The sequence below is a fragment of the Hyperoodon ampullatus genome (genome assembly GCF_949752795.1).
Source record: "Hyperoodon ampullatus genome assembly, chromosome: 2".
Lineage (NCBI taxonomy): Eukaryota > Metazoa > Chordata > Mammalia > Artiodactyla > Ziphiidae > Hyperoodon > Hyperoodon ampullatus.
In genome coordinates, this window is record NC_136915.1 from 41,339,052 (window position 1) to 41,363,646 (window position 24,595).

Consider the following 24,595-nt stretch of genomic DNA (forward strand, 5'->3'; position numbering starts at 1 on the left):
TACTATATCATCATGTGACTTTAAGAATTCCAAAGGCTATTCCATTACTTTTCACCCCTGTACAAATATAACTACTAATATTGCTTAAGTTTTCTTTCATAACATTTTTTCAAGAGTCTTACAAAAAAATCTGAGGAGTTATATGTGGTCCTAGGACTGTGGGCTAACCACGCTGAATGTACAACTTGAAAGCAGCTTAGGGGTAAGGAGCATGTCCCATTCACCTCTGTATCCCTGGCATTAATTTTATTTATTTATTTATTTATTTATTTATTAAAGATTTTTTTTTTTTGATGTGGACAATTTTCAAAGTCTTTACTGAATTTGTTACAATATTGCTTCTGTTTTATGTTTTGGTTCTTTGGCCACGAGCCTGTGGGATCTTAGCTCCCCAACCAGGGATTGAACCCGCACCCACTGGAAGGTGAAGTCTTAACCACTGGACCGCCAGGGAAGTCCCATGTATCCCTGCCATTTAGGGCGGGGCTTAGAACACACAGGTACTTTGTAAACGGTGAATGGATAAATATTGAGTCGTATCCATATCTGTAAATCAGATATTTCTAGATCACCTTATCAATTTTATGCATCTGGTTTCATTGAATTATCATTTTAAAATACATTCTCACTAATAAGCTATTTTTAAATGTCAGTTTAGTTTTACAGTTGCTTTGGCCCAATATTTACCAAAAAAAAAAAAAAAAGAAAAAAAGGAAAAGGAAGAGAAAAAGAAAAAGTCCTAGTAAAGCTCCACTAGTTATAACACATGGATTCTGGAAGCAGTCACTCAGGGCTAGGCCAGGAGGCCAACTGGTCAAGCTGTGACTCGGGAAGCTCCCACCATACTCTCCATCTTCACACTGACTAACCAACACTTGCAGGGAATGGATAGTGAGCTTGAAACACTACCTTGCCATTGTCTAGGATATACTTGTCCATGACAGGTGCAGGAGCAGGGTAATAGGACGACGTATTTGCTTCCTCACTGAAAGTGCTCCGTAACTCCGGCTCGGGCTCGAGACATTCTGACTTTACTTTTTCCAAGTCAATGGCGGGACCTAGGCAGTTAAGAAAAGAGATCTGTCTAGAACTCCAAGGAAAAGAAAAGGCAAATATTTTAACTAGGCATCTATCAGCACATAGCGGCACACAAAAAATATGTTGGCTTATTTTTGTCCATTGGACTACACTTAAACCCAAGCTTGAAAATAACATGAGGTATGAATGTCACGGGAAAAGGTGGAAAACTGGAAGACAAGAATGGACGAGAAGCTAATTAAGCATGAATGAGAAGCAGTCTTCTAGGGTGTCACTGTCTGAATGAAAACACAGGGGACTCTACTTCCTGCAGAGGAAAGAGGTCTTGTTAAGACCAGGGTGGAGACCGGGTGGCAATGACTCCAGTATGCAAATTGTGTATTTGCCGAAACCCCATCTCTGCAGCCTATGTGAAGTAGGCCACAGCAGAAGATAGGAAAGCGGGGGCGAGAAATGCAAAGGCCTCCCCCTCCCAAGACCTAGTATCTAGGCAGGAGCATTTCAACCAAGAAATTAAAATACAATACAGATTAAGCCCCTGATTGCCTGAACCAGCAGCTACCCTGATTTTTATTTTAATGCAATGAACACAAATTATGCATGGTTTAAACTGTGAAAGCCAGCTAGATAAATGGTGGTGGTTTCTAAGGGGGATATTTTCTTCTCCATTAGCTTTTAAAAATGATGGACTATTTTTCAAATCGCCTATTGTGTCTTGATTACCAAAGGGCAGAGAAACAGGATGAAAATGAGTAAATAAGGCCAAATGACTAGATTAACTTTTGCAGGGGAGCAACTCCAAAGGCCAACGGAGAGTTTAGCATCCTGGAGATTCTCCTTATGCAAATACTTCAGGGTCTAATGGGAGCAGAAGTTCAGCTACTGCCAAAGCCGGTCCCCAGGGCTGTGCATATAACTTAAGTAACCAGTGGGTTTCAGGGTCCAACCTTCCCTTATCCCTACCACATGGGCCACTTGGGACAGAGTTCTTTGTGTACTAAAGCCCTCACCAACAATCTGGCTGCAATTCTATGTTCAATTGCCACACCTTTGCTTTGGCTGGTGGTCGGGAAGGTATTGGTGATTGTTTACAAAAATTCCTCATGACAGGGCTTCCCAGAACAAGAATGTCACTCCTGAGTTGCTGGCTGCTGCCATCTGCAAGACAGATCTCTGCAGTCTCCAATATTTAAGTTTGAACACACAAAGCTGAATGCAGCATGGCTGGGGAGTAGCACAGCGTTGACAAAAAAGGAGGGCTCATCTTGGGAGACCATCTCCCCATTCTGCGTGACTCAAGAGCTGGGCCTAAGGCTGATTCTTCTTTGTCCCCAGCACCTGGAATGAGGAGGTGCTCTCTGAATGTTTGTTAAATGAATACAAGAATGACAAGAATGAATGAATACTTCTAAAGTTTCAGAAGCAGATGCCAAACTTTATCTTCTCTCTGTGTGAGATCTCAGCTGCATTTCTGAGATATAAGCAAACTCAAGTGGAGCATTTGATCTTTTCTTAGTTCAGGGAAGAAGTAATTACTTCAGTTTCCCCAAAAGGGCCTGGCCAAGTTGGCATCTGAGGTCTCTTCCTGCTCTGACATTCAGCAACACGAAAAAGGAATGGGCTGAGAGGGGGTGGTCCATGCAGCCACTGGAGCACAGGTAATCTTTGGCAAGATAGCCTCCCTCCTCTGGAGCCTCCTTTTCCTTCTATGAGAGGAAGGTGTTGGAGAAGAGATCGAATCCATCTCAGCTCTGACTTTATCTAGTTCTCTCCCACCCATCTCCACAACGGCCGCTAAAGAGATCTACTCACGACCAGGTCCTTCCTGGCTTAGGTCCCCATTACCCTCAAAATTAAGATGCACACCATAGATAGCCTCCTGAAGGCCCAGAATAACCAGCCTCCTCTCTACCTCTGGCGCTCAATTCCTGCTCTCCCCTGACACTGCTCACGTCCCCCAGATGCTGTGTTGTCCCAAGCCTCTGAGCCTTTGGACGTGCTATTGTTTTGGCCTTGAACGCCCCCTCATCTGCCTGCCAAGGCCCTGGTCAGACTGCAGAACAGAGCTTACATGTCTCCTCCGTGAGGCCTTGCCCCGATCATTACCAAGTAGGGGGTCTCTAAGTTGTAAATACTTCCAGCAAGTTGTACTTGCAATCATCGACCAATCTGTTGTCCACATCAAACTGTTAAGCTCTTCAAGGGCAAAGTTTTACTCTCTTTGCAATCCTGGCACCTAGGGCTAGGCCTGGCACGTTGCAGGCTCTCAGTAAATTCTTCATAACATGAGAGGGGAGAGAAAGTTGTGGGCAAGAAAGAGACCTCAGTGGGCTGGAGCAGAGATTCTGAAATAAAGCCCTGCTGCTGAGTGGAGGTGCTTGGGGGCGGTGGTCTGGGTGGGTGGGAGGGAAGCTGTTGTCAAATATCTGAAACCTGTTTGTAGCCGTGAAAGTAGAAGCTAGGGCTGTAAAACAGAAATTGGAAACATCTAGCCAAGGGAACGGACAGTTCAGATGGCTACAGGGGGACGCGTGAGGGACATCAGAAGGAGCAAGGGCTGAGAGCAAAAGGTCACCTCTCTGGCTCCACCCTCTGCTGGTCCCCTCTTCCGAGATTCCGAAGTGGCCTAACCAGGTCCCTTGGACGCTCACCTCCCCCGATGATAATCAGATGCACTCATCTGTTTCTATGCCTGCCCCTCACCAGACCACCGTGAGGCTTGAGGGCAGGCAGAGACCTCGTCCTTTTATGTCAGAGACAGGGCTCCACACAACGCCTGGTTCCAATTCAATCCTTGACAGGCAATTTTACACATCAGTAATTACTTAACCCTTCTGACTCTGTTGCCTCACCTGAAAGGAGGGATGACAAGAGCGACTTGGCCAGACTGAAGATTAAACAAGTTACATATGAAATGATGAATCCAGACTCTGGCACGAAGCAGGTGCTCAGTAAACAGTGGCTCTCCCCCACTGCCCCTCCCCCACACGAGGGTTATATTGGGTGCTCAGTTAGTCACTACTAGTCCCTGGGAGCCAGGGCACTGCTGGTCTTCTTTTGCCCCAAGTGCCTAGCACGGGCCCAGCCCAGAGCAGGTGCCTGCACTCCACAGCACACCTACGCTATGTTCCCCTGTGCTGGTCTCCTCAGGGACCAACGGAGTTTTGTCAAATACTGAGGCTATTGTCCTGGGATCTTCTGGCTCTCAAGGAACACTACTTCCTAATGTACCCGATCAGCACTGTTTAAAATACCTGGTGGCTGCCAGGGATTTTTTTTTTTTAACAACTTTATTGGAGTATAATTGCTTTACAGTGGTGTGTTAGTTTCTGCTTTATAACAGAATGAGTCAGCTATACGTATGCATATACCCCCATATCCCCTCCCTCTCACGTCTCCCTCCCCCCCTCCCTATCCCATCCCTCTGCACCGCTCTCCTCAACTGCCTCCTCTGGCATTGTATACAGAAGGTACTTGGTGCCTCAGCAAGGAGGAGAGACCAACCAAAGGCTCATCTTGGAAGGGGTGTGTCAGGAGACCTGGGTGTGGATCCAAGTTGCATGACCTGAGACACGCCACCTCACCTCTCTGAGCCTCAGCTTTCCTACCTGCAAAATGGGGACTTGCCAATAGCCACCTGATAATGCCTCTGGAGAGACTGGCACTGAGGCAGGCAGAGAACAGAGGCTCTGACACAGGCTCAGAAAATGGCAGATGAATGAAGGAATGAATCAATCAGTAAAGCAGGGTGTTCAGTATTACAGAATCAGAGAGAAAAGGAACAAAAAGCATGTGGTTTCTTTGGGGAGAGGAGGGAGGGCCTCTAGTGCTTTTAATTTAAAAAGGAGAAAAAACACTTCATTGCAAATTTTAGTAGGCTCCACTATGATGTTGGCAATTTACATCTCATTACAACAAACACTTCAGATTGCTGTTTTGCTTTTTAAAATTTCTGAGGCATTGTTCTCCTTCAAACATACGTGACCAAATTAGCCACAATAATAAGCACTTGCGCTGAGAGACGGCATTGCACGATCTGGTGCAGATATTTTAAGTAACAAAGGAACTTTTTTCACTTGTGGGAAGAGTAGGAATCAAAAAAAAAAAAAGGCTTTTGATCCACTTCAGGTTTATTTTTGAGAAAATATACCTTCCATGGAGAGAAACCTCTCAGTTGGGTAAAGAAAGCTTTTGAAAGAGTATAAAAGATAGTGCTTGTCTTTTTATTCAGTCATTCATGAGCCCATTCATCACACAATCCCTGACTGCAGACCAAGATGGAGCCCTGGAAGAGGCACTGGGGACCCAGAGACAAATACAGCACGTCCCAATTCTGGACAAGCTGAGAATGTAACATGTAAAACTCTTATTACACAGCATACAAATAGCTGTGAGTTGATGGACAAATACTGGGTTTAGTGCTAGAAAACCTGGTGTAAATCCTGGTTCTATTATTTCCTTTACTTTTTTAAGCCCCAGAGGCCTCTCCCATGAAATGGGAATCGTGGCACACAGTAAGAGGCTTGGTAAACGTTTGCTGGCACAACAAATAAATGAAATTACACCATTCTCTGTTCTTGTCTACCTTCAACTGGACTAACGCTATTCTTCCTGAAAACCTGTCTAAAAAGTTAATGCTTATGTTACTTCCAGGAGGCTTAAAAATCACCTATATCTTCAAAATATATGTTTGGACACTAAATACCATTTCTGATGTCGGCTGAAACAAAAAAGGTTAATAATATTAGATTTTTTCTGAAAAAGTATTAAAGCCTTCATTTCTGCAAGTAAATAGGAAGTTTCTCTGCTATAGGTATAATTCTAGTTTCTTCCTAAATGCAAAATGAATCAAGTCAAAATACTTAAAGCATGCCCCTACTGCAGCACAGAGGCACACTGGGTTTGGCAAAAAAAAAAGAGGATTACACTTGTTGAAAGGACCTGAGCATGGGAACAGCTAGTAGCAATGAAGGAGGTAGTACACAAAGGCCTTGGAAAGAGACAGTGGCAGGTGGATCCCCCTCTGTGGGCCCCAGCATCCCCTCTCAAAAGGCGTCGGCCACTCTCATCTGCTGCAGTAGCTACGCATCTGTTTCTTAGCCCCGTTGTGCTTCCAGTGAGAGCTGGGACAAATGTGGTCTCATTCCTTCAGTGAGAATCTACTAGGCACCTACCAAGTGCCAGCCCTGGGTTAGGTGGCTTTGAGTGATATGCAGTCCAGTAGTGGAAAGAGATAGGCAACAGGTCATTACCATCCTGACAAGGGTAAGGATAAAGACTTGGGAACAGAAGCAAAGGACAGGGTGCTACACCTGGAGGAGATTAGGAAGACTTCAGCAGGACGGTCACCAACTTCTGTGCTGGGGCCTGGAACGGGTTGGGAGGGCTGGGGTGGGGTAGTTATCTTCATATGGTGAAGGCAAATGGAGGCACACTGACCGACCAGGAAGTGGGCAGCATGATGACCTGCACAGGTTGGGGAGGGAGAGGTCACCACTGGCTCCGGGATCGTGGAAGGCTTTAGGGAAGAGGTGCGCTCTGACCGGAGCCTGATGGGTGATAAGGTCTAGGGAAGGTGGAGGGCTGGTCAGGCAGGGGGATGGCATCCCCATCAGCCACAGCTCCTTGGGTCCTTCCCCCAACCCTCCCTGTTTTCTGAGGGCCCTTTGTACGTGAGGGCTGGGGTAGGCTTTGCTGAGCAAAGGCAGGAGAGGCCGTTCTGGCCAGAGGTACTGGATTGGACAAAAGCCCTGCAGCTCATGTGGATGCCCTCACAGTGGGGCTGGTCCCTCGGGGAGTCAGAACCGCAGAGCAGAGCTGGAATGGACCTAGAGAGCCCCCTCTCCATGGAGTAGAAGCCCAGGAAAACAGGGGTGGCAGGAGCTGGCCCAAATCCCCAGTCGTGGGGGTCAAGGTATCCTCCCCACTGTGAGGAACTGCAGATGCCCATTTCAAAGGACATGTTTGCTTCTCCCTGAAAAGGAAAGGTGACCAACACTCGCTGAACATCTTCTCTGTTAGTACCTTACATTAAAATACCTATTATTTAAACCTTTTAATCTTGACACCCCAGTGTCAAGTTATTATTTGTTTACCATCTTCCTGGTTAGGACGGAAACTCCGAGGACAGCTGCCATCCCAGTCACGGCTATATCCCCAGCACCCAGCACGACGTCCCCGGCCCACAACGAACACTTATTAAACATGTGTTGAATGAAACAGGTTAATCCTCATGACAGTCCTGCAAAATCTATCTTATTATCTTTGTAGAGGCTCAGAGAGGTAAAGTAACTTCATGAAAGTCAAAAAATTCAGGGTTCCTAGACTCCCAAAGACTTGCTCTTTCCCTACACCTCTTTGGCTGACTGCAGTTTTCAGACTGCACGGGCTTCTCACGTAATGCCCACTCTGTGGGACCCTCAGCATCTCTGACCTTCTCTCACCTTCCTAGGGTGTCCGTGAAAATCCACAATCGTGCAGGGGGGCAGCTGGGAGGAGAGGGTATCACCAGGATTCATCTCACCTCTAGGAGCTCTGAGCCTACCCCCTGCCAGCTGGTGGCCAAAGCTGGGCTGGTTCTTCGTCTATGGTTCTTCCACCTTCCTCCCCGCCCAACTGTCTGGACCCAGGGAGCATCCAAATGGCAAGGATATGCAGAACAGCATGGGCCTGGGCTGCCAGACAGGCACTGAAGGCCTCACACATGCACTGTATGCATGTGACATGGCCTTTGGTTCTGGACCAGAACTGGCTGGGTGGGAAGACTGTGGGGGTTGTGGTGGGAATAAGTGGGGCGGCGTAAGGGCTGCCCTCAGAAGCCTGAAGGGCTGCCACGGGCAGGGTGAGCACCTGCGGGCAGGAGTTATGGGGGGGCAGAGTTTCACCACACGGCTGACATCTCCCAAGCGAGTCAATCCGTGGCTTTGGCTTTGCTGGCTCTTGCCTTCAGGCCATGAGCCCTTCCAGAGCAGGAACGATTTGATCTGCTTTGTTCAGAAGAAGAGGGTGACCCCGAGGTTGAGGGACTGAACCCCAGGCCGCTCCAGTGGGGAGGATCCCCTGTGGGCCACGGGGCAGTTCTAGGTGCTCTCACCTGCCTCTGCGGCCTTGTCTCTCCCTCCTACTTACTTCTCCTCTGCGCAGTCCAGTCAGAAACCGCTTGTGGTTCCTGAATAAGCCAGCCTCTGTCATAACTCCATCAGGCTCTCCTGTCATCTGGACACGTTCACTTCCTCTCTCTGAGCCCGCATCCTCACCTGATGATGCTATCTACTGCTGAGGTTGTTTTCTGTGTGAAAAGCGCCTAACGGCAGGCTCAAAGCAGGTGTTCAGAGGGGCCAGCCACTGCCCTTAATAAGGAGCCCGTTCCCATCTCTCCCACCTCCACCTGCTCTGACTGGCAAAGCCAGCGGAAAACAAGCCTGCCACACAGCCACACCAAAGCCCACGACCAGCAAGGCAAAGCCCTGTTTCAAGTGGGAAGCACAGTCCTGTTCTGGCAATGAAGAGAAGCCCAGCGACTCCTGCATGTCCCGGCTCCCCGAGCAGGAAAAAAGGGACATCCTGGAGTTGTCCCTCAGCCCCCTCCCCACCGCCCCAGAAAAATGAACGCTAGGGAAAAAGAGGAAGGAGGGTCCTGGACCGTCCTGCCACTCTGAAATCAGCTCTTGAAACAATCTAGGATGAACTGTGGCTAATGTGTTGATTCAGTCTAGAGTGCAGAAAGTCCTTCAAAGTGGGAGATGGCCAATACCTTTAAGAGAAACAATTCCAGTCCTCACTGCTAGACCTTTTCCTGCCACCCGGGGTTAGCAGGCCCTGGGCACAGCGGTTTGGGCCCCACTCTATCAGTAAGTGAGGCAGTGGCAGGCTGTGGACCTCCTGGGTCACGGGGATACCACTCATCCTCTGAGCCCTCCCTCAAAGCCCAACTTTTGTGAGCACTCCTGTGTGTTGGGGAGAGTGAACTGAAGGCTGGAGGAGGTGGAAAAGAGCTATGAGTGGAACAGGCCCCAGAAGGAGAGCCGTGACAAAGAGAAAATTGAGCCATAAACAGTGATGTCTGAAGAATCAAGGGGGTCAAAAGGAGTGCTTGAGGACTGGAGATAGGAAGACTGGAATTCTGCCCAGGAAAAGAGGGAGAGTTCAATAAGCCACAGACCAGTGAGCTTGAAATTGAGTCCAGGCGTACCTATAAAATAGATGATTCAAATAGGATTTCTGAGCACTTACAAGGGAAAGCAGCAATGTCCAGGAGACAGGAGGGGTTGACCAAAGACTAAGATATGCCAAGACAACCACATCTGTGCTCTGCTGTAGGACAATGATTGCCTACGGCGTGCCACGCATCATATACACATCATCTCATGCGAATCCTCAAATGATCCTACATCATTCATGCTGGACCCACGGAGCACTTACTATGTGCCAGCCTCTGGGCAGAAGTCTTTACATGCATTTGCTCATTTAATTCTCTTAAGAACCATAAAGGTTGGTACTGTCATTGACCTTGCTTTTTGGATGAGGAAACTACGGCCCAGGAAGTTTTAAGTAACTTGCCCAAGGTAACAAAATCAGACTACGGAAAAGCCAGGGTTCAAAACTCCAGTATTTCTGGCCTCAGGGCCCATTCAGGCTCTTAGTCACTGACCATGCTCTCCGGCCTGTATGTGGTAGGCATTAAGATATCCATTTTACAGAGGAGAAAACAGAGGCTAAGAAGGGTTAAATCATTTGCTTGAAGCTGCACAGTTAAAGAATTAAGAGAGCCGAGATTCAAACCCAAGTAATATCTGCTGCCAAAGCCCACGGTGCCTCCAGTACAGGGGAGAGCCGGCAGGAGGCATTGGCTGACGTCAACTGCCTTTTCAAAGGCACTGTCAGAGACCCGTGCTCAGAGTCCAGCTCAGACTGCACAAGATTTTAAAGATCAAAGCTGGTATTTTAACGGACCTTGGACGGAACACAAGGCACGAGCCCAGAGGGGAACAGAGGTGATAGAAACCCAGCTCTAAAGAGCCAAGACAGATTTGCGGGCCACAGTGGCTTTCTCCTTCAAAAGTTTCAACTAGCTTGTGATCTGGCCGACAGGGACATATATTATCTCTTCTTTTTGCCTTCTCCTCTCTCAAGTGGAGATAATAATCCTTACCTGGCCTTGCAATAAGGCTATCGGAATAGTCCAATGAGATAAAAATGTCAAGGTCTTTGAAGCCTGTGAAGTGTCTTGTACATGTGAATTACTGCTATTCTTCTTCTTATCTATGCCTCTTCTGGTCAGAGCTCATCATCTCCACCTACATTCCCTACAAAGCACACACAAAATCCAAAGCCATCATATGCCTCCCCCTGCAGCTACAGCCATTTGCTCTGTTCTATCCGGTGTACAGGGCTGCGCCCCGCCTCGGGCTGCGTGTGCATCTTGAAGGCAGGGATTCCGTCTCCTCCTCTATGTCACTCACAGAGCCCTTTCCAGCCTTAGGTGAACTAATGTTATCTGAAACACACTGGAATGATTTTAACTATCTCAGAGTTACTTAGAGTGCTAAAAGCTGAGGGTGATGTCTAAGCCTCGGTCTTTGACCTCTAAGAGCAAGGAATCTGGCTGAGGGGAAACCAAGACAGACGCTAGAGTTTACTCCTTCTCATATACCAGAGCCTTGCAACTAACTGGCTTTCACTGTTCTGCTCCCCCTCATCCCCTTGGAATTCTCTGAGACTGCCAAGCCCTGGTTTAATAAACACCACTCTCACTCTAGGCTCGTGAATGTTTTAGAAAGGGACTGTCTTTCTATCAATATATTTCCAGCACCTAACACAGTCCTGGCACAATGGATGCCCTTAATAAATGATGAATGAATGAAAGAATAAATGAATGTACATACACACAAATAAATCTGTACTTTATAAAGTAGAAGATCTTCATGCTTTTTGTGTCCTCAGCACTTATTTCTTTGGGAGAAGGCAAACAGGAAAGGGAAGAAAAGGAGAAAGAGACTGGTGTTTATTGAACACTTACAATATGCTGGTCACAGGGCTTTATTCTTTACATATGCTTCTTCCTTTAATTTTGACACCACGACAGAGGCTCCCAGCGAAGGGACTCTCTGGGTTAGAGAGTGAGGTTCCTTCCCATCAGAGAGGGCTGCCTCTCATGCTAAGATCATACAAAAGGAAAGTTCTACTTTACAGAGAGATGTCCTTTGGGAGGATCAGGCTGGGGGGGTCACCCCCATGTCAGTGACAATGAAGTCCAAGGGCTAAAGAAGGGCATGTGGGCCAGGGCCCAGAGAGAGGGTCCTAGGACCAGCTGTCAGGAGACCCCTGGGAATAGGCTTGTGGCACTTTCTGGGCTTGTTTCCTCATCAGCAACGTGAGGGCAACCCCTATATCCTGTCTAAGCTCGTTCACAACTCCAAGGCTCCAAGTTCTAGAGAATTTTTTCTGTTAAATCCATCTTGTGTGTATTTGTGGAATGGATGAAACAACGAATACTCAGATGAAGAAGTGAGTCATCCAGCGAAGTCTCTCACACATCTTCTTATACCACCTTGCTGCTGCTCCTACCCTCCACCAGCTGCACCATTACAACTCCTGGCTGCCAGAGGACCTGCTCGCCGCTCTGAGGTGCCCCTCGGGCTCAAGAGGTCAGGCTCTTGCTCTCTGCCCTCTCCCATCTACAGCCTGTAGGATCCCAATGCCTGGGCAAGTCGGCAATGATTCTTTTTAAAACTGAGCATCCCTGACCTGTGGATGATCCAGCACCCAAGATGGACAAAGATCCTTGAGATGGGGCCCCTGGCAAGGTGGAAGGGAGAAAATACACAAGGGGAGGCCTCTAAGAGCAATGCTTGAGCCAGGCGCGGCGGGGCGGGGGGGCGGGGCAAGGATGGTGCAGCCCAGGCCACGCATCAACTCCAGGGTGGAATGTGCTGCTGAGAATCAAAGAGGGTCTTTCAGTCCCTTTCTGGCTCTTCTCTGCCTTGTTATAGGTTTCTTGGGGGTGTTTTCCCAGACTCAATCAGAGAGCCTTCCACCTTCAAATGTTAGCCCCTTCCCCAAAATTCGGTACACTGCATTTCAATCACATGCCTACATGTTTACCTCCATCACTACGCCCTCCCCAGCTTCCAATGTCTTAGTCTTCTTTGTATCTCCCCAAGTTCCTAAGCTCAGAAAGCATGTGGTCAACGTGAGCTGACTGACTGAATGAACAAATACATATGTAACTCCTTTTCTCTTCTATAATAGAAGACCTTGAGAGGCAGAGAAGTTGGTTAACCTACTCAAGGTCATACAGCCAATTACTGGTTAGGAGAGTCAAGAGTTAAAAACCAAATCAGTCCCTGTCTTAGCCCCTAAACTAAATGGTATGAAAAAGGGGCTAATGGTAATTCAGCATCAACAGAATGCCAGACAGTATGCTGTGTATCCCTATGCTGTGAGAGGGGTATTATTATTTCCATTTTACGGATGAGAACACCCAAGTCTCAGAGAGGTACCCTCTGCCTAGATTGCTCCTTGCTCTTCCCACCCACTCACCCCTGCCTGGATAACAAAAACGCATCCTTCAGGCTCCAGCTTAGAAGTCACTTGCTTCAGGAAGGCTTTCTTCCCTGATCCCCCAAATTCGGTGGATGCCGCTCCTCTGCTGTCCCACAGCAGAGCTTCTATCCCTGTGCTGGCACTGTGTCAGTGGCTATCTCCCGTATCAAGCTTTGAGCTCCTCAAGGGGAGTGGGCAAGGGTGGTATCTTGAATGTACTGAGCTTTAACCACCAGGCAAAATGCCTGGCACACAGCAGAGACCAGTAAATATTTGTGGAAGAAAGGAGGGAGGAGGGAAGAATGCAAGGAAAGAAGGCTCCCAAAGCCACAGAGTTGGGAAGTAGGGAAGTTGGGTTTGAATCTAGGCCTATCTGGTTCCAAAGACTAGACTAGACCAGACTAGACTACATCCATGAAAACATACAAACTCCCCTTAGAGTAGGGAGCCTTTTATTACACTCTTGTGGATTTATCTTAGAACTTGGCACATTATCATTCTCTGATTAACAAGTGCTAGTCGATGGACTTTAAGCTTTCACAGGTCATGGACAGCAGGTGTGATTTTCTGGGACACCCACGGTCCCTGGAGCAAAGCGCACGGTACATGGTGATTGCTTTACGCATATCTGTGTCTTGGGCTGATTTATAGTCAGTCCATCCCACTGTGATGACGATAGTGACTCGGATCTGAGAAAAGCCAGCCATTGGCCCTCAAGATGACATTCAAGGCTTGTGGGGTGGGAGTGCCTGGAATGATCAAGACACTGAAACTATGGTCGGGGCCAAGTTTGTCTAAGTGTCTTAAGACTAAAGAGGAACATGCTGATACAAAATGCAGTGTCTTACTGCCCCAGAGGGTTAGGAGTGGCTTCTGGAGTTTAAACTCAGGTCATCATCATACAGAACAGGCAGTTTCCCTGGGAGTTGAAATAATGACGTGGAGAGTTTTTGTTGTTAGTATGCTTTGCTCCCCTCCCACCCTCCACCCCAAAGAAGTTTACAGAAGGCGTAGCATACAGAGTGCAAGGAAAATAAAAATTATTCATCCAAAGACCAGGAAACACTTTTTCTCTCTGGAAATCTCAGTTATCTCCCGCCTCCCACCCCCACTCCAAGATCAATACAGTTTTCACACTTTTTTATAGTTAGGGTTTCTCTTTGAGATTTTGATTAAAAAAAATTAATAAGTTTTTACGTTGCACACCACATGTGACCTCTGGTGTCACTGTGCGCCTCTAGGGGCTATGATTTGGGAGAACGGCCAAGGCGGAGTCAGGGGGTGGGGACATGACTAGCCTAGGAGTCGGGGATACGGTGTGAGGTGAGCTCTGCCTCTGCCTCCCCAGGCGACTCTGCCTAAGTCCCAACCTCAGCTTCCTTCTCTGCGACAAGGGCATGAAAAGGCCTCTTGACCGACTCCCTAGGCCACCCTGAAGATCTACTGAGGCACTGCCTTGGGGACATACTCTAGGTAGTAAAAGGCACTTTTAAATATAAGTAAGGTAGCACTTTTATCTAAACATCAAAGAGGAATGAGGCTTTACATGTCAATCTGTTATCTAGATAACACAAACCTTCCTTCTTGAGTATAAAATTGTATTTGATTTAAACTTCGGGGATGGCACTTGTGTCTCTAGACTAGTCTATTCCCTTTTTGAAGCAAAGAACACTGATGCAGGCTTATTAATGATCGTCCTCAGGGGATGTGGAGGCTATGAACTTGTGTTATACTGATTTGCTCAATACTGACTGGCCTCTATTTTTTTACAGTCCTGGATTCTTGTGTTCTGAAACAGCGTTTCTGTCTTTTCCTCTCAGGTAAGGAGTCATTTCTCCCTGCTGGCAAAGCTGCTCCCTTTCAGATTTCCCTTGATTCCTGCTTCTAAACCACGTCAGATGGGAATATCTAAAAACCTAGTTTGTTAAATTCAGTTGCAATATAAGAGCCTATCAAGTTCTTCTATGAGCAAACCTGAGGAGTTTTATACATCTCTACATTAATCTAAGGTCGTGTGCCTCTCTGCTCAAAACCTTTTTAATTTTTCTCATTCCTACCAAAACAAGTCCAGACACCCCAGGCTGGTACAGTTTTCAAGGCCTTCAATCACCTGTTCTTAAACTACAGTTGCCGTCTCTCTTCTCAACACCCCAGTGAGACTGCTGCCCTCTGCTTCCTCTTGTGCCTTGAAAGCCTGCCCACCCTTCAAGGCCCACCTCCTTCCCAAAGGCTCCCTCAGTTACAAATAACCCCGCTCCGTCCTTTGAACTCTCCTGTCATCTTATCCACGTCTCTCCCGTGGCATTGATCACTTTCTGACTTAAAGTAATACATTTGCCAGGATGCTGTCTAGCTCTCTTTACTATCCTGACACCCCCATGGAGAGGTTTCCTATTACCCCTGGTCCTGCCTCTTACCACATGGATGCATAAACAAGTGGTGGCAAATACGCGGCCAGCTCTCGTTCTCTGAGCCCCATTTCTTGACGTTGCCCCTGTGCTCTGGATAGCTAAGGCCGCCGCACACCGAAGCTCCTGTCAGATTCGCTCCGAGAGGGGAGTGGCTCTCCCTTGGGGTAACTGTGCCCTTCCCTCACCTCAGGGAAGCTCGGCCTGCCTGTCCCCGGTGCCCTCCCGGAAGGGGAGCGGCACACGCCATGCCCCCGCGGGGAGTGGCAGGCGGCCCGTGGCGGGAGCACTCACCGCTGCCCAGCCTCAGGAGCAGCACGTCCTGCAGCCTCCGGTTGAGGTCGCGGAGCTCCTTCATCTCGGACACCAGCGCCCCGTACTCCTTGAGCTTCTTAGCCTGCTGAACCAGCTGCCTGCGAGTCCGCTCCAGCTCCTGCTGGAGGTGGCGCATCTCGTCCTGCTGCTGCTGGTAGTTGCGCAGCAGCTCCTCGTACAGAGCCCGGGGCACGCCGGCGTCCTCCAGACTGTCCATGTCCTCTGGGCCCGGGGAGGCCTCCACGAAGACCTCTTCCGGACATGTGCTGTGGCCCAGGCTCAGGCCGTTCTGCTTCTCCAGCCGGGCCACCACTGCCTCAATGCTCTTGTGTGCCACTTCACTCGGCTTCCGCCCCTCGGGTCTCTGTGTAGGACAACGAGAATCAGTTCAGGCAAGGGCAGCTGGGACTTTCTTGGGCTGCGGCTCAATATTTCCCCAGACAATCCTAGAATCACAGAACCACAGAACATCAGTGCTTGGAGAAACTTGTGCAGACACGTAGTCAAAGCCCTTCACTTTACAAATGGGGAAACAGAGGTCCAGAGTGGGGAAGGGTCTCGCCCGAAGTCACACAGTCAGTTAGTGGCAGAAGCAGGACTCTGGTTTCCCAGGCCAGCACTTCTTCCGTTCCATCACTCTGCCTCTTGGGTGCATATTATATCATGACTGCCCTCCCCAACTCCCCGGCCCCCCACCCTACCCATAGGGCCCAGGCAGTGATTTGCTCACAGGGAGTATTCAATGTGTGTTTGTGGAGAATCAGTAACAAATCAGGCCAGGCCTAGCCATCCCAGGGGAGGCATCACTCAAATCTCTTCAACAACAAAAACATAAATGCCCCTCCCCCCTGTTCCCCCCCACAAAAAAAAGGGCATTCCACCAAGTAGACTTCTCCTCAAGAATGCTGTAGTTGGGAAGGATGCTAAGGACTCTAATCTAGGGCAGGAAGCATGTCTTATTTTCTGTTTCTCCACTGCCTACTCAGAACTGGCACTTGGCAGGGGCTGGATAAATGTTTACGTAACTGAAAAGTTCCAAGAACGCTAGCACTGGAAGGTTCTTTCTGTTTAACTCCCTCATTTTACAGGTGAGGAAATTGAGGCTCAGAGAGGGGAAGGACTACACTCAGGGTCACACGGTGAGCTACAGAGAGAGTCAGACTCCAAACCTGAAGCCCCACTTAGAGCACTGGGCTCCTTCCCCCATATCTGTTAGCTTCTCCTTGGACTCTGGCCAAGTTGAAGCTCAGCAAGAAGTGGATACAGAGAGGACAGTTAAGTGAGAAGAGAATTATCTAGGACTACCCAGGGGTTGGGGTTTCAGCTGCCTGAGGCAATTCCAGCTCAAGTGGACAAAGCTCCCACTGAGGGGAAGTGGGAGTTACAGGACCCACTGAATTCTTCACCCAGTGCAGGAGGGCTATAGGAGTTCTCCTGACGGGGGCACTGTGGGAGATGCAGACAACTGGAGATACCAGATTCCAGACAACTTAACTGTGTCTGCTCAAGCCTGCCTTAACCTCTCAGTAAGTTCCTGAAAATTTTGGAAAAAAACAAAAAAAACATGACTCTGAGATTAGGTTACACGACAAAATCCTATCCTGTCATTTATCCACTGGGATAAAGTGCTGCTAGTAGTCTAGATGAATTTATTCATTAAAATTGTAATGATCACTTTGGATACCCATCTGCATCACTACACTGTGAGACCACTAAGGGCAGTGACCATGTCTGTCTAATCTCTATGACCCCAGGAACCAGCAAAGGGCCAAGGCCCAGAGCATGGGTGCAATGAATGCATGAACTAAAGTCAACTGCATCTTTTGGACTATGCTTTGGGGATGTCCTTGGCCTGTGTCCAAAAGCAGACTGCAGTCAGTGCAGAAGGCATCCCTCTTCTTCCTCCCTTCCTCCAGGGCACGCATCGTACAGAAAAAACATCTGGCTTATTGAACAAGATATTCAGCAGGCTTACAAGCGAAGGCTGGAGGAGAGCAGCTAGGGCGCACACCAAAGGAAATGCAACCTCATGTAAAAGTTTTCTTCCAACCCAAGGTCACATTAAGCTCTTCGTCTGAACCTGGCGCACCCCATCTCCTCGTGAGTCCACCCTTAGCTGTGTGGGGGCAGCCTGATAGTGACTGGCTCTGAACTGCTGCCCGAGAGCAGCCATGTTCCTGGAGCCTAGCAGTGACCTCTCCAGAGCTGGAGGCCGGATAGAAATGCACCATTCCCAACCCTTAGCAGCGATGGCACTGCACAGATGGTACAAACAGGACAGCGCTCCCTGGAAAGTCAGCCAGCAGAGCAAACTCAGGCTAGCTGTCCCGAGCCTCTCCCAATGTGAAAAAGTCATGGCCTGTGACACCAGGGGGCATTTACATGGGCAGAGGAGGCCAGACTGGAATTCTTTAGCTATAAGAAATCTGAAACAGCTGCCCCACACTTCCAAAGAAGAGGAGAGATTTTGTTACCTTGATGTGTCTAAGCTGTAAATCTTCTTCCCCATAATCTTTAACTTCCCCATCTTCTTCTACATGATTGAGAGAAAGTTTGGGGATTTTTATTTTCTTCTGCATCACACTGTTTTCAAGGTCAGATTTGTCTTCTAAAATGCATATCAAGAGAATAAGGTTTGTTATGAGTCAAAATGCTCAAAATGCCCATAACCTCAAATACTAGAGAATGTCTGAGGCCAGACCAGTTAAAAAGGAAAAGCAAACAAACCCAAGACTCATTCCCTGCTACATGCAGGGCCCCTAGTAGCAGCAGTGCAGATCAGACTCCAGGATCAAGGCTATATGCTAAAGGCACCACCATACAAAGCGTTGAAATAGCGCCCAGTGAATTTGCTGAGGGGTTTCCCTAAGTATATCTTCAAGGGTGGCCTTTTATGGAATTCTAGAATCTTGGAACTGAAATGGCCCTTAGATTGCTATCTGGTTTTAACTTAACTAGCACATGAATCCCTCAACAACTGAGATATTTCTAAGCAAATGATCTCCCAGGAAAACTTGGCGGGTTCCTGCCCGCTCAGGTACTGATGAGCATGAAAGGATGATAGCTCTTATGGAGATAAAGCCTGAACTGCAGCTGAGGTACAGCCTCCCCACAGCCCAGACACAAGACAGGCTGAGTTAAGACAGATACAGGAAGAGTAACTAGCAACATTTACTGGTATCAGATAATGAAATGACAGAGTTTGGGGGGCCTCAGTGACCAAGTGGCCCAACTCTCTCTCATCTTACAGGTGAGGATGGAAGGCACGTGCCCAGGGTGTGAGTCTGAGGAAGAGGCAGGAGTGGGAAACAGGCCTCTGCCATCTCAACCACTGCTTACGTGGGATAACACACACTGACGTGCATTACAAACTACAAAAGTGCTACACAAATACAAAGGGATACTACTTCTCCTCACTTTCTTATTCTTTAAACTCAACTTCAGATAATCTGAAAGAGAATTATTTTCCTCTTGCACAGATTTCAAACTTTACTTCCCAGATCTGTCTCTCACTGTAGATGTCAACAGTAAAAATTCAAGGACAGTTCCAGAGGTAGAAACTCGAACATGCTCTGGAACTGGCCCTTGTGGTAAATACTTTGAGGTCCTGTTTTCTGGGCCTGAACTGGGACTCTGGGAATTACTATTTCTTACTCCTCAAAGGTTCCCACTGCTGCTATATCTTAAATGTAGTTTGTAGCATGTTGCCCAATGCTGGATGTGGCATGTGGCCAGGGAGTGGTTAAGTTCAGTCTCTCAGGGTCTTTATGTGTGAGTGTGTGTGCACATGTATGTGTGTGTGTTGAACATGCTCTTACACTTCCCCCAGTCCAGGCTTCTCTCCTCACAACTTGTTAGCAAAGTTGAAAAGGAAGCTTGTAAGCACCTAACTATTCCAGAATGTAGTCAAATGCCAAATCTTCCTAAATGTATCTTAGGGATGGAGCCCCGGCTGGTCAAGGGCGGGACTGCAGTATCAGAGAGGCCTCAGCGTGAACCTCAGCTCTTCCGAGACAGGGTGCGAGCAGGGAGCAACAAGGTCTTAACCGCATGACCTCAGGTGTCTCCTCTATAAAGGAGTGTGGGGATGACAGCGACAATGCTTCACACACTTAACCACACAGCATGGCTGGTACATACTAGGCACTCAATGAACAGGATGTAAAAACTGGTATTATCAACGGGCTCAGAATCGTTTTATTTCCCTAAGCATAAGGTGGATAAAGATACAATTAAAATAAAAAAACAAAAACAAAGGAATGACTTAAGAAGGGTATCTAGTGTAAGGGAAATGCCCAAAAAAAGAAGAGGTGTCTTGTTAACAACCCCTCCTGATCAGAGATGAAAATGCCCTTTCCCACTAGTGGAGCAGCAATCCTAGGCTTCTAGTTTCACAAAAAGGCCAGTTCTTGTTCTCTTTGTACCTATAAAATACACCCAATGAGTTAGGCAAGAACAGCAGCAGGGACCGTGGTCTTTCTAGAAGAGCAGTAGCTCACCTCCTATAAATCACTGTCTATTCCTTCTAAGTCAAAAAGCTGCTAAAATATAAAACCTAAAGAAGGTGTTCCAAATCAAATTATCCTGAAATAGGATGGGTGGGTGTTTTCACATGTGAAAAAAGAGGGAGAGAAACTGAAAGGGATATAGAGAATGAGAGGGTGGTGTTAGGACTTCTGAATGTGTTGAGGCAAAGCTCCTGGGTTAGTCTTCAGTCTGGCAAGGTCAAGGGCAAAATTTTGAGATGTAGCCACCGAACTAGAAATGACAAGCTATGCTCTGCCTCCCTGAGCCGAAGCTCTGTAGCTGAGAATCATGCTGGTATGGAGAGAAGCCGTTGTTCAGACTCACAAAACTGGGCAATATTTCAACCAGGAGCAACCCTCAGATCATTTCATTTAACCCTTTCAAAGTGGAGATGAGGTTCCAAATGGTAAATCCATGCATCCGTCTACTCAACAGTCAGGCCCAGGGATACAGGGGGAGCAAGACAGGCAGGGTTCCCATTCTGGTGAGCACATCATCGTGCAAGGTCACAGAAGTTAGTGCCATAACATGAATAGCAATGAGAACTCAGACTGTGCAACCAGAGTTCAGAGCTTTGCCTCCTATGCCTCCGTTTAACATTTACTGAGAATTTACACTTGCAGGATCTGGCTGGGGCCCTGGGGCACTGAGAATGAGCGCCTGGTTAGGGGACATGAAAAAGAAAAGCCCTCAAATAAGACTGAGATAAGATCTCAAATACTGAATGTGAATAAGGGGAAAGTAACTGCTATAGGATCTTGGGGGGCAACGGAGATCACTTTGGTCAGTGTAACCATGGCAGGCGTTTGAGAGGAAGGGCCCTTTGAACTAGACTCCTTACTTACAGGGCGGTCTTGAGTAACTTAAATTACTTCTCTGATCCTGTTTCCTAATCTGTGACTTGAAGTAAATGATTCCTACTCACATTGCCAGGATGCCGTGAAGATGATCAATTCTGTGTGTTAAGAGCTTGAGTGGAGTGAACAGCACTTAGACCGTCAGTGTTCATAAAAGGACAGCCATTTACTGACGGCAAGAAGAGGCGTAAAAGACAGAAACCAAAAAAGAAAGATTTCAGAAACATTTAGACCGGAATGGTTACAAAAGATGGTTCAGTTACAGGCAGGAAGAAAAGGTGAGAAAGAAAGTTACGGGGGCTGGGGCTTGGAGAATAACTGGCCTTGAACGCTAAGGTAGGAAGAACTGAGGTTCAGCCTGCAGGTGTGGAAAAGTCAGACAGCCTGGATTCCAAGTCCAGTTCTGCTACGTGGTAGGTGTGAGAAGTCAGGCAAGCTTCTGTGTCAATGAGCATCACTGATCTCTTTCTGTAGGAAGGGAGAGAGAATATTGACCTCAAGTGGGATCAAATCAGCTGAGTATACGTGCCGTGAAGGCAACAAGAGTCTGGTACTTAGAGCAGATGACAAAGCTCAGCAGAGCCTGCGGCTGGCCCAGGGCTGCTGAAGGCTTGCCCCTGGAGGTGGAGACCTACTCAGCCACCTGGCTTGAGAAGAGAGACACTTGAGAGAGCCTTACTCCCCATATGATGACAGGAGCCCAACTCCTACCGGCTACACCCAAAGCTCCACGCCCCCTCCGTCTAACTGGAATGCCCACTCTTTTCCTTTCTGTTAGACAAACTCCACCTAACCTCCACTCAGCTCCTCTAAGGTCCCATTACACCTTATACATACCCTTTCTGTAGCCTATTTTCTTACTATGTTGCAATCACCTGTTCTGAGGTCTACGTTTCCCACTGGAGTGTGGATAACCACAGGGCAGGGCCCATATCACAGGCTTGGCCATACAGTATAGGGACTCATCAAAAAAAATGTTTAGTGAAAGAATAATAAAAAGAGGCTATACCAGTAAGCATATGAAAAGGTGCTCAAAATCATCAGTCATTAGGGAAACGTAAATCAAAAATAATACTATCAGATATACTTCATACTCACTAGGATGGCTACAATCAAAAAAAGAAAAGAACAGAGAATAAACATAAGTGTCGGGAGGATATGGAGAAACTGGAACCCTCATACATTCCTGGTGGGAATGTAAAATGGCGCAGCCACTATGGAAAACAGTTTGGCAGTTTCTCCAAAGGTTAAACAGAATAACCATATGATCCAGCAGTTCCACTCTTAGGTATATACTCAAGAGAAATGAAAACATGTCCACCAAAAACTTGTGCATAAATGTTCATAGCAACATTATTCATAATAGTCAAAAGGTGGAAACAACCCAATTGTCCATCAACTGATGAATGGATAAACAAAATGTGGTATATCCATGCAATGGAGTATTATTCAGCCATTAAAAGAAATAAAGTATTGATACTTGCTACAACATGGATGAATCTCGAAAGCATTATGCTAAGTGAAAGAAGCCAGACAAAAAGGCCACATAATATATGATTCCATTTATATGAAATGTCCAGAATAGGTATATCCACAGAGACAGAAAGTAGATTAATGTTTTCCAGGGACATAGGGGAAGTGGGTGACAGGGATTTCTGTTTGAGTGATGAAAATTTTCTGGATTAGATAGTGATGATGTTTGTAGAACACTGAATTGTACACACTTTAAAATGCTTAACATGGTGAATTTTGTCTTATGTGAATTACACTTCAATTAAAAAATAGGCTACCATGTTTAGAATGTCTATTACCGACCAGATGCCACTATACGGCTCTTCACATATGTTACTATACATCCCAACAACCCTGCAATCAAGTATTAGCTGCATTTTTTTCCACAAAACAAGAAATGAGACTCAAAGAGGGCCTAAAGCCACCCAGATGGGAAGGCACAGAGCCAGGATTTGATCTAGATCTCTTTGTCCCCCAAGCCCATGCTCTATTCTCTCCAAAAACACATGCCTGAAATATGGTTGAGCCATATTCATAGATGCTGAACGAATGAATGATGGCTCTAGATAAGGACATCTAAATTCCCCAGCCTGAAGTTCAAAGCAGAAGACCCCTTTACTTCTGCTCTCCTGCCACACCCCTCTGGCCTCAGGAAGTCCCCCAGATAGGAGTAACTATCGCCGGGCACAACGAATTAGGTTGTAGGCCAGGGCTCAGGGTTTGAATGGGTTCTTTGAAAGGGCAGGCTGAGCAGTACAGGAAGGTCTGAGTGACAGAAGTAAGTTCCTGAAAGGAGCAGAAGCAGACAGTCCCTCGAATCACATGTCCTCTGACCTGGATCCTGGCTGCCCCAGTGCTTGGCCAGGGGGATCCTGAGGCTCCTCTGAGAGATAACTACCTGCTGGCTCCATCCTGATGCTCATCATTCTCCTCCCTGCACCATGCTCCCTGGATGAGGGCTCAGGAAGATCTGAGGCCTCCACTTGTCCTTTTCTGCAGTCACTGGACATTCACTGAGCCCTTGTTCTGTGCTGAGCACTCTGCTAAGTGGTCCTTGTCTTTCGGATCCTTACAACCCAGGATGTACCAAGAATCCCAACCAGAATAGAAGGCTTGACTTCCTGAGAGATGCTGGCTCATGTGGGGGCAAACCTCCAACCTCCAGGCCTTCCTAATCCTAATCCCAAGTTAAAGGTGATGCCTCACATCCGCACCTAGTCCACAGAAGATTACAGAACACTCAGTGTCACCATAAAAAGTGGAAGAACTGGTTGGGAGAGGGAGGCCCAGGATTTAACAAAAGCAGCCCAGTCTTTCCAATCAGGGAGTCCTGGCTTGGAATTCTGGCTCTGCTACATACTAACTGTGGGAACTTGGGCAAGCTACTTCACCTGTCCGAGTCTCACTTTCATAATCTGTAAAGTGGGGATAATAAACTGTTTTCCAAAAGGTAGTGCGTATAGAACACCAAGCACAGTGCCTTTCTTGTCCCAAGTGTTCAGTGAATAGTGGCTGTGAGGCTACCCCTGTGGGCTATGTCATTGGCTTTTATCCTAAGGCAAAGAGAACCACTGCAGGTACCCAACACAGATTGAGACATGATGTAAGAGATGTTTGGGGAAGATTAATGTGGCAATGGCAAGCAAGATGGATGAGGTGTGAGGAGGAGACTGAACACAAGGTGACAAGAAGCTGTAACTCTTGACTGGTCACATTAATGAAGGTGAATGGTGGTGTGGATCATCTAAGACAGCAGGTAACTTCATGCAGCATTTTAATGTGGCTTTGGAGTATGCTTCTGGCTTTGCATTCCAGGAAACCACAGAAGAAATTAGCAGTAGACTCAAAAGGATGAGTCAACCCACCTCTCTGGTCAGCCCACCTTTGCAACTGCTCCAAGCTTAAGACCAAGTAATCAGTTTTAGTGTAAACAGAAATAAGTATGTATCCTCTGAAGAGATAAACTTCATTGATTCGAACTTCCTGATTCTTTTGTTTCCAGGGCAAGAAAACCACCAAATTTGGGCATCAACTTTCTCCTCCTCCTTTCCAGCTACTATGTTGTCAGCTAACTGTATTCATCTATTCAACAAATACTGAGTAAGCAACTACTATGTGCCAGGCCCCATGCCAAATTCTTTACTAACATCAATATATTTAATCCCCATAATGATTCTATTGAAGCAGAAACTGAGGGTCAAAGAAGTGAGGTGGCTTGCCTAAGACATAAAGTTATTAAATATCAGAGCCAGAATTTCCAGTCAGGCCTGCATGTCACTCGGGCCCTGGTTCTATCATCTAATTATCCTATAGGAACAAGAGAAAAATTACCAAGTTGCTGTAACTTCCTCAACTGAACTAGAAGGCACATACAAAATGGTGAGTATGTCAATA

At 47.2% G+C, this 24,595-nt stretch overlaps 2 protein-coding genes across 2 annotated transcripts in view; both read right to left on the minus strand.

The window, feature by feature from the left end:
* AGBL4 (AGBL carboxypeptidase 4) overlaps positions 1–24,595 on the minus strand; it is a gene marked incomplete at both ends in the record, with an annotated part of 1,416,455 nt that overhangs the window by 232,434 nt on the left and 1,159,426 nt on the right.
* BEND5 (BEN domain containing 5) overlaps positions 1–24,595 on the minus strand; it is a gene marked incomplete at both ends in the record, with an annotated part of 47,416 nt that overhangs the window by 14,193 nt on the left and 8,628 nt on the right. Inside the window, 3 exons of the mRNA XM_079696714.1 lie at positions 910–1,058; positions 15,285–15,669; positions 17,780–17,913. Coding sequence (XP_079552840.1) covers positions 910–1,058; positions 15,285–15,669; positions 17,780–17,913 — 668 coding nt within the window. The remainder of the gene's footprint in view (positions 1–909; positions 1,059–15,284; positions 15,670–17,779; positions 17,914–24,595) is intronic.